Genomic DNA, 10774 nt, shown 5'->3' with positions numbered 1-10774 from the left:
TTTCTTTTCAATTTTTTTAAACATATGAATTAATAATTATAACCTGTTTATTAATATATAAAGCATGCAACTATATTTTAAAAATTGATCTTTTCAGACTGTATTATTTAAATTTCTATTTGATTTAATATCATTTTCAACAATAGACTAATTGCTAAAATAAAATCTATTACTCAGTTTGAAGAATGTTTAAACACGTACAGCTCTAGTTCAACGAAGTTCGATTTGTTTTGGTTGTACCAATATGGCGCCGCGGTTGCGGTTAAGGCTTCACGAGTTTACGGGCATGCCGTCTCCTCCTATTTATTACTCTATGGTTGTGATATGAGATTGCCTTGTATATTGATAAATTTATCATCTAGTCAAAATGGGAAGAAACTGCTACAGAGGTCATCAAAAGAATTATTCACCAATTTATAATAAAAGGCTTACATGACCTGTGGCAGAATTTTTTAAAGCTATCTCTCTAGCATTAATATCTTCCTGCAAGTTACCTACTTTCAGTAATAATGTATGTTTCAGATTTAAAAGTGCTGTGTTTACAAAAAAAATAAATTATTTTTTTAATTCAACATATAATTTTTTATTCTAACATTCTCATATTTTTTTGGGAGGTGTTATTTTCTTCTATGCATTCTGTCATGACAATAAAAAATAAATTAAAAATCATGAAATCCTTATTAGTAATTGCTGAAAAAAAGAGCGGAGACGAAATCATGTGAATTGAACTCCTCAAATGCGCGTTTTTTGTTTTGAGATTGTATAAAAAATATAGGATAAAAAAAAAGCGGAGACGAAATCATGTGAATTGAACTCCTCAAATGCGCGTTTTTTTGTTTTGAGATTGTATAAAAAATATAGGATATAAAAATTACGGAGAAAACATTAGCAATCACTGCCAAAAATTGGATAAAATTATTGGCTTAAAAAGAAAAAACTCAAATGCACAATTCGAATTTTCCATATTGTTTGAAAAGGGATATTTAAAATCCATGCATAAATCAATACATCGGGATATTACATCGATTTACGTCTCGGGATATTTAAAATCCATGCATAAATCAATACAATCAAAATATAACATTGATTTACGAGATTATCGTCATAAATTATGCCTGCCGAAAAGTAATTAGCTAAATGCATGATTCAAATATTGCTTGCAAATTTCTATAGAAAAGAAATTTTTTTTTTACGTTTCGAAAGAAAAGTCTTTCTGCAAGAACCGAGTAACATTCGACGACAATGTCACCCTGTCGCTGCGATTCTGCCTCACATTTATGGAATAAAACTGTAAATAAGCCTTTTTTAATTGTGTAGGTCTAAATTTTTTCTAGGAAGTAATCTTTTTAACTAAAAAAATAAGTAAAATGACTTTATATTTTATAAATCAATAAATAAGAAAATTAAAATTAATCAATAAATGTATACATGTGCAAATAGAGTGCAAAATACACAAGAAAAAGTTTCCACCTATTTACGAGGACTTAAAATATAGGGGTAGCTTCGATCTGGGAAGTTTGGTCAGGAAATCGCTCCAAAGCAAAATTAGCATCTAGGGGACCAAACTATTAGGACTATATTTCCCAGATTGTGGCTCTACATTTATACATTTTAAGTCAGAAATCTAAATCCATCTAAAAAAGGTATGTTTATTTGGACAAAGTACTTTTTGAGTCTGATTTTGTAAATTAAAATATCGTCGGTGCTAATTAATTTGCATATTTGAGGTCACCTGCTCGAACCATTAAGATTAAGTCCTGGAGATCCAGTCATTAGATCAAAAGTTATTCAGGGTAGTATGTACTATTCTGGGTAGTATGTATGAACTAAATAAAAAATGTATCTACCCATTATTATTAACACAAAATCTCCTTCCTTTAGCATAACTATCAGATGACTGTGATATCTAGCAAAATTAATCTTTTTCACATTTCTCTTTTATATAATAAATAAATTGACATTTAAAGATTTTATAACAGGGTGCGTAGGCCAAATCTTTCAACAAAAAATAAGCACCTTTTAAGTATTTTTTAAGCACTCAAAAATATTTTTAAGCACTATATACATTAACAAAATGCAAAAATTTTTTCAAAAACTTCAGATGATCATGATAAAATAACTAATTTCTGACAAAGAACTCTTTTCTTGATTATATTACCCGTTATAAAATGATCGAGAGATTTTTCGGTTTGATATGAGAGGGTGGAAAGTGAAGTCTGAAATTGAGAATACTTTGCAAAATGCAGAGTTGCACATGAGAAGGCAATAATCTCACCGAACCCAGGTCAGTAGACGCACATTTGGACTCGCAAGTATTTCATCAAACATGTAAAATGATTGGCGTTTTCATACGCTATGGGTAGATGGTACGCCGAAATGAATTTTGAAAACAATGAATAGAACAATGTGAAAAAGCACGCTTTTACATAATATGTGGCGAAAATCGACATGGTAGCGAAAAAAAATCTCATCTCTGAAAAGGGAAAATTAAGCACTTTTTAAAAACACACAATGAAAAAAGCACCTTTAAGGGCTTTTAAATAACGAAAATAAGCACTTTTTAAAAAGGCTACGCACCATGTGTAATTACTACTATGACACTTAATTATTACACTTTTTAGTGTTCTAAAAAATAAACTTGATACAATAAATTAACTTTTAATGAAAACAATATTTTACAAAAAAAAAAAACTTTTGAAGAAAATCCTATTAAAATACGAAAAAAAAATTATTACAATAAAAGAACTTTTATAGGCACCAATGTGTATTAAAATGAATTAACACTTACTTTTCCACATACAACACAAATTTTTCCTTTCTTTTTCTTTGTTGAGTCATCTTTTTTCTTCACTACATCTGTTGTTTCTATATCTGTAGTTTCAATTGAATTTTTAGCTATAAAAATTAATTCACATTTATAGGTTGGCATGAATTAAAGTTGTTTAACATAGTTTTAAAGTAGTGTATTAGTAATATATAATAATTACAAACTTATTATTCTGAGAGATAGAACTAGGTGCGCAGCTAAATTTTTCAAGAAAAAAAAAGTACATTTGAAGCACTTTTCAAGCACTCAAAAAGTATTTTTAAGCACTTTTAAAAAATATCATAATTAAGCAGGGTTGGCAAACTTTTGACACTTGAAGGTTTTAACCATTATGTCAAGAAAAACCTTTTGACAATTTTTTTTAAAATTGCCAAAAAACACAAATTTTGGCCTAAGGATAATTATTACCTATTATAAATATGAGGTAATTCTAAATTAACATATAATGTAAAATTACAATTGTTCCAACAATTATGTTCCTGAATTATTTTAACATTAAACTGTTTTTGTTTTGAAAATTGTTAAAAATCCTAATTTTGTTGTAGAAAATTTTAAATAAAAATTGGAGATAAAAATACAAAAACATTTATCTTATATATATATATACGGGATGTTTATAAAGCCCCGGACTCATTTTGATGTTTAATAACTCATAAGATAATAAAGATAGATCAAAATTAATAAATGGTTAGATAGACTCAAAAAGTTTCAGGACCCTTGTCAATGAACTTACACGTGTGCCCCTTTCGTCACACGGAGAATATCAAGTCGATAGTCAATTTCACAACAGTTAGCGGCAAGCAAGTCGGCATCCACAGAGGCTATTGCGGTTGTAATTCTGGCTCTTAGATCATCAATGTTCGACACGATACTCCTGTAAACACTGTCCTATATAAATCCTCAAAGAAAAAAGTCCAGTGGCGTTATATCAGGTGATCTGGGTGGCCAAGGAATTGAACCTCCTCGCCCAATCCATCTTCCTGGAAAATGGTCATTCAAAGAACTACGAACGATGATACCCCAATGAGGTGGTGCACCAACTTGTTGCAAAAAGACATGTGGCTGAAGCACTTCTAGTTGTGGAAATACGAAGTTTTCCAACATGTCTAAGTATACGATGATGAGACCGTCTTTTCTGTAAAAAAGGCCCAATGACTCAGTTGTGCATTAGTCCACACCACACATTAACCTTTGGGGAATCCCTTTGTGTCTCATGTGGGTTTTCAGATACCCATATGTGTACATTATAGTGATTAACAATGCCAGAAACATGAAAGCTTGCCGCTACCTGCCATGAAATTGACTATCAATTTGATATTCTCCGTGCGACGAAGGGTGCACACGCGAAAGTTCATTGACAAGGGTCATGAAACTTTTTGAGTCAATCCAACCATTTATGTTATTAATTTCAATCTATCTTTATTATTTTATTAGTTATTAAACATCAAAATGGGTCAAGGACTTTATAAACACCCTGTATATGCATATATATATATATATATAAAACGCTTAACAATCATCTTATTCTTTAAACGCAAAATCAGTTCTCATTTACTTCTCTGTTCTCCAAGTTCATTTTTCAGCTTTGTATGAATAAGACCGGAATTTCAAACTGTTCTTGCAATGTAAACAATGTCTTTTTGCATAATTTATGCCGATAATCAACATGAAAAATAAAAAAATCTTATTTTGGAAGAGGAAAAGCTTTACGCATACTGTAGACGAAATTAATCAAGGCCCATTTCGTCTCCTCAACTATTTAATTTATGCATTATATGATTAAGAAAAAGAAGGAAAAAAAATAGATATTTGTATATCAAGACTTTTCTTTTTACAATAAATTACATTAAAACCTTTGATAAAGAAAAATTTTGTTCAATAAATAAATTTTTAAAATCTGTCACGCATATCTCATTCAGGTAATATTCACAAATTAATTAACAGTTTTATACATAATTTTTTTTTTAAAAAAACCTTTTCTGAGATTCACGTAATCACCAAGTTCAATTGACATTAAGCATCACGTTTTAAGACAAGTTTCATAAAAAAAGAAGAAAAATTTTTTGTTGGAAAACAATGAAAAGTTATACTTGATGAATAATAGAGTGTTGTTATATATTGACAATTGATTGCATAAAACTGTGAAGTCTAGGTCATAAAATTGTAATTCATGTAATAAAATTGGTGCAAGCCATGTAGACAATCTAATTTATTTTTAAACAGGTACAAGTCACACATTGTACCTTTTTTTTCATAAAACGTGGATAACTTTTTACAGGGTTGCTACTCAAATCTCTAGAAAAAATTCCCTGTACATATTATACAGAATATATATAGAGAAAAAACACAATCACTTTCGTATGAGCAACTATAGGCATTTGTATTTGTTAGGCAAACTATACTAGTAATAATTGCTGAAAAAACTTTAGGAAGGAACAGCCGAACATACTATATTATATATATATATATAACACATATATACATATATATGTGTATATATATATATATAAATGCACCAAAAATAAAGCAATGCCTATACAAAAGAAATTTTTAACTCTTCCCCTCAAAAAAAGAGGGAAGGAAACAGAGGAGAGTTGGAGAATTTCAGGTATCTTTTATAATAAAGTAACTAAGTATATTTAAAAAAAAAACATAAGGTATTTATTTTTTTCTGAATAAAAGCTTTGATATTAAGCACATAGAATCATATTGGTATTTTACGTGAGGCATCTTTTCCAGTATCATCTTTGTCAGGATACTTCACAGCATCTTCCCCCATAACATCATTTTCCTTCACCTGTTCCTAAATTCAAAACAAAATATTTCTCATAAGACAACAATTGTAACAAAAATAAACAAATAATGCGCATAAATAAATAAAAAAGAAACAGGAAAAAGAATATATATAAAAAAGAGAAAGAACATAGAAATAAATAAAAGAGAGACAGGAAGTCATTTTGACTGCTTTTTAATTTCAATTAGAAAAACAATGATGTATACAATTTCTTAGCATTTTGTGACTTATATAATTATTTTTACTTTTGATATTTACTAATAACTTGTTATATAACTGAAAATAATATCAGAAATAAATTTTAAACAAATTTCTTTATACATTAGTCATTCTTTCACAATGCAGTCATTTTGACTGCTTTTAGGCAATATAGGTATTTCAGTCTGTCTAGTGTTAAGTACTTTTTAAGCACTATATACATTAACAAAATGCAAAATAATTTTCAAAGACTTTACATGATCCTGATAAAATAACTAGTTTCTGACAAAGAACTCTTTTTCTCAATTACATTTGCCACCATAAAAAGATAGAGAGATTTTTCGGCTCGATATCAGAGGGTGGAAAGTGAAGAAAATAAGTGAAACTATCTTGCACACAAGAGTGTAATAATCTCACCGAACCCTGCTCAGTAGAGGCACATATGGACTCGCAAGTATTGCATCAAACATGTAAAATGATTAGCGCTTTTATATGGTGTGGAGCGACGATACACCGAATTCGAAATAGATTGTGGCCGAATGAATTGTGAAAACGTTGAATAGAACAATGTGAAAAGCACGCTCTTGCGTAATACATGGCGAAAATCGACACGGTGAAGAAAAAAATTTATTTCTAGAAATGGGAAAATGAAGCACTTTTTAAAAACACCTAATGAAAAAACCACCTTTAAGGGTTCGTAAAAATCGAGAATAAGGTTAAGCACCCTTAAGCACTTTTTAAAAATGCTATGCACCATGATAAAGAACAAGATCATACAATGTTCTGAAAATTTCTACAAGTAAAAATGATACGGAGTTAAAGTTAAAAATATTGCTGAAAAGGAAAGCATAAAAAGTATATTAAAAAATTTGTCCATAAAATAAAGACTTTTGCTTAGCATAATAAACATAAATGTATATATTTGAGACTGCACTTTTTCAGTGAACAACGTTGTTTGATTTTCCTAGATTTAATGAGAAAAATATTTTTTGTAGCATAAAATAATAAAAACACACAACACATTATTAATCATTTATATAATAAAGTTGTTTCTCAATATAATTACTTTAAATAAGTTTTAAAATTTTTTAAGAAGAAGTCTGATACAAATCATTATACTGGATATTTAAGTCACGTGAACACAAATCAAGATGCAAGATTTTTTAATCACGTGAATAGGATTTACGACGGGTAACACTTAAATCTGGTAAATAGTAAAATCGATGTTAAAATCGCAAAAGTTTAAACCTGGATATTAGCGGATTCTGGAGCAGTTTCAAGTACATTAAAAACGACGGACAAAAAAAAAAAAAAAACATTTCACAACTGCAGATGTACAGAAGAATTCACGTGTACGAAAGCATCTCGTTCATGCGATTTAGTGAAGGTTTCGAAATTTTAATAGTAAAATTTAATTCTCACTTTAAATTTTAGATTGTGGTGAAAATTTTGTTGGATTATAAGTTTTAATTCCAGGAAGTCCGCTGATCAATGATCTCGAGATACACGTAATTCTCATAGACCTGGAGAAATAAAACAGAAATCAATACAATCACCCCTGACTTTGTTCTTTCTTAAATTAAAAGGTTTTCAGATAATCTTTTTTTTTTTTTCAATACATACCATAGAACTAGAGGGTTCAGATTTCTTTTCTTCTTGCAGTTCAGTTTCTTGTTGCATATCAGACTCAGTTTTACAGTTCTCTTCAGTTTTGTTCACTGCTTCATTTGATTCATTAGACACTGAATCATTTATTTTGACAGAATCTTCAATTTTTGAAGAATCATTTGAGTTGCTCTTTGGAGAGTCAATATGATTTTCATAAGAATTCTGTTTTTCAGTGTCATTGTGGTTTGTTTCTAAATGAGTAGAATCATCAAGAACATGGTCTTTCTTAGTAGTATCATTCGACTGTATATCACTCGCGTCTCCATTATTTTCACTAGTAACGTCGTCGGAATGTTTGGCATTTTGTTTCGAAGAACCATCGTCTTTAAATGAAGCCTCGATAATTCCATTATTGTCTTTCGATGATGGGTCTTTCAAGGATGTGACTTCCACAATTTCCATCACTTCATCCATCCTTTTTTCTGATCTGACAATATCCTTTACTTATCTTCAACTAAAAAGAAAAATAATAATAATAATCACTTAATAAATAAAACAACTCTTTCAGGGTAATTTGCATAAATAAAAATATAGAGTGACAATTTCGTTTACTTCGGTTTTGTAATTAACAACAGGAACAATACTACAATGGAAATACAAAGAACAATTACTATATCCAATAATTGTTTTAAAGAAATTCGAAAATACATAAAATCTAATGTAGCTCATAGAAAAACAAGTTTTATTATATAAATCTCTTTTAAGATCAATTTTAACATTTGCTTGTGACCCTATCTTGTACGGATGAGGCTATGTTGGGTACCTTTGAGAGAAAGGTCTTGAGAAGTATTTATGGAGGAATTCAAAAAATTGGTGTGAGGTATAGAAGATTAAAGCTTTATCACTCATATACATTAATTTTACCGGACATTATTAACTTTATAAAACAACAAAGAAAATGGGCAGGTAACATTATCAGAATGGACGAAGGCCGTGCCACAAAAAGAGTTTTCAATGCCAGACCAGTTGGCACACAAAAAAGAAGGCCGAATTTGAGATGGATAGATGGCCTAGAAAAAACCTTTTGGTCTCAAAAACTGGAAAACACTAGCAGGAAAAAGGTTAGCATGAAAAAAACTTTTTGAGAATGCCAAGGACCACCCTGGGCTGTCAAATCATTGATGATGATGATAGATTAAAAAATGGATTTTATAAAAGGTACATAAAAATTTTGGTGTATCTATTAGTAAAATTGCAAAATTATCAGCTGTTTTAAAAACATTTTTAATTTTAGAAAAAATATACACCTATACATCTGTTAAGAATATAATAAATTAAAAAACTAGATTCAAAAGACATTAACCAACAATAAAACTTCCTCCCCGATATTATAATAGAACAGTTAATACAAACATTTTCCTGCATATTAGAGTATAATCTTGACACAGCTTTGATAGCACTAGCATATTTTAGTTTTTTTCTTGTTGTTCTTTCATATTTAAGAGCTGTTGCTTCATATACTTTTGCCCAATATTGCCTACACTATTGTTTGTTTAAAAGTTTAAGGACCATTGTCTGGATTTATTGACTATATCTTTCAATTACCTTCCATTATTTATTAACCTATTTAGGACTTAATATTTGCTTCCCCCAAACAATGCCTAGAACCTAAGACTTTTGGTTTAAGAGGACGCCATACCGAGGAAGAAAATTTTCCTCGCAAATTCTCTTTTTCCTTCATTACTAATTTAAAATTCAAAGTGCAGAAAAAGTGACAAACCTAGAGTAAGCCATGAAGTTTCAAATACAGAAAAGAAAATTTGAAAGTATACAAATGAAAATAAATTATGAGAAGACAATTTAGGCAAAGTTCTCTTCTAATAATTTCCTTGCATTTTAATATTTTGAAGTATTTTTTTCAGCAACTTTATGGCTTACTCTAGGTATACCTGAACTTACTTTTTTCTTTCTTTGAAATTAGTAATGAAGGATAAAGAGAACGAAAATCTTCTTCTGCGCTATACCTTTTGAAGATTAAAATCTTTTGACATCAGGTTGATTGCAGTAGGCGCGACAGATCGTCATGTATAAATATCCATATTATACAAAATAAAAAGCAAATTATCACCTTATTTAAACTATTGCTTATGAGGTTTAACTACAACGTATAACTATTGACATAAACTTAACAAAACTATCATCCATAACATTTTAGTCCATTAAGAGATCTTCTGCAAATCACATAAAAAAAATTGCCTGCAAATGATTTATAAATAATATTTACAATATTATTGCAATCAAGACAAATGGAGCCACAGACAAACATTCAAAAATTTTAACCAGGTAAATTATCTATTTGTCAACTTAACATTTATTTAGCCTTTGACTGCTTTCATAAAAATATTTCTGCTGGCTCTAAAATTACTATACGAAAACCAATTTATGAAAATGGTAAATTTTTATAAGTTTCTCCTGTTAGTATGAATTTTTATTGCAGCCTACCAAATAAAATAATTAGAATAAATATGCAGCATTTTTATGACTATTATATAATAAACATAAAAATAGGGGCAATAGAAAACAGGCATTGTTAAATATAGGTGGTGAAGATTTACACAACTGTTATTTCATTCCGAAACTGAGACTGAACATCAACTTGGTCTTTGAAAATCAATTTGATTCTTTAGTTTAGTTTGTTTAAAACTAGAATCAGAAACTTTCTTTCGCAAATCAAACAATAAAACTGAAAAACTATTATTGCTAAGTTTCGCTGCTGAGATATGATAAAATTATAAATACTAAATTAGGTTTACTATGCCGAACTTAAGTAATATTTTATTGAAAACTTACAATACGCCATTACCGGAGAACGCTGTTAGCTATCTGTTGCCAAATTTATTTAAAGTTTTAATAAAATTAAATTTTTTCTAAGGAGCTATGAGCTTGAATATGCCATATTACAAAATTTACATGACAGTTTTCACTGCATTCAAATTGGTTAGCCTGCATACATCACACCAATCAGGATCTGTAATTTTGATTATCTAGGAAAAATTTAAAAAAAAAGAAAAAAAAGAGGTTCTCGTTGACTTTCTTCTATAATGAAGTGCAAAAAAGCTTTATATTTACATGCGTAGAGAATAATCTTATTCTAATTTAAAACCGGAAGAAATCTAGAAAATTTCCAGTGTATCCCTCAGTTTATGTTGGGTCCCGCAGTGGACTGATCGTTAAGACACGGTTCCCAGCAGATCACCGAAGTCAAGCATCACTGGCTACGGTCAGTGTGCGGGTGGGTGACCACTTGGATCAGTCTGCGTAGGGACCGAGGGTGTGCGGTATTGGTC

At 29.7% G+C, this 10774-nt stretch overlaps 1 protein-coding gene across 4 annotated transcripts in view; it reads right to left on the bottom strand.

Annotated features, from left to right (window-relative positions):
* Nucleotides 1-10402, bottom strand: part of LOC107452835 (zinc finger MYM-type protein 4) — a 58184-nt gene extending 47782 nt beyond the window's left edge. Inside the window, exons 1-4 of one of the 4 annotated variants that reach the window (XM_016069457.3) lie at nucleotides 10278-10402; nucleotides 7443-7941; nucleotides 5549-5630; nucleotides 2789-2895 (exon numbers count right to left, since the gene is read on the bottom strand). In XM_016069457.3, the coding sequence (XP_015924943.2) occupies nucleotides 2789-2895; nucleotides 5549-5630; nucleotides 7443-7901 (648 nt within the window). In that variant the 5' untranslated portion in view covers nucleotides 7902-7941; nucleotides 10278-10402. Of the gene's footprint in view, nucleotides 1-2788; nucleotides 2896-5548; nucleotides 5631-7442; nucleotides 7942-9555 lie in introns of all 4 variants that reach the window. The other 3 variants (XM_016069447.3, XM_016069466.3, XM_071178164.1) reach the window with 3 other exon arrangements.
* Between the last annotated feature and the right edge of the window lie 372 nt (nucleotides 10403-10774).

The sequence above is a fragment of the Parasteatoda tepidariorum genome, chromosome 3 (assembly GCF_043381705.1).
Source record: "Parasteatoda tepidariorum isolate YZ-2023 chromosome 3, CAS_Ptep_4.0, whole genome shotgun sequence".
Taxonomy (NCBI): Eukaryota; Metazoa; Arthropoda; class Arachnida; order Araneae; family Theridiidae; genus Parasteatoda; species Parasteatoda tepidariorum.
This window is presented reverse-complemented; position numbering and strand designations above follow the sequence as displayed.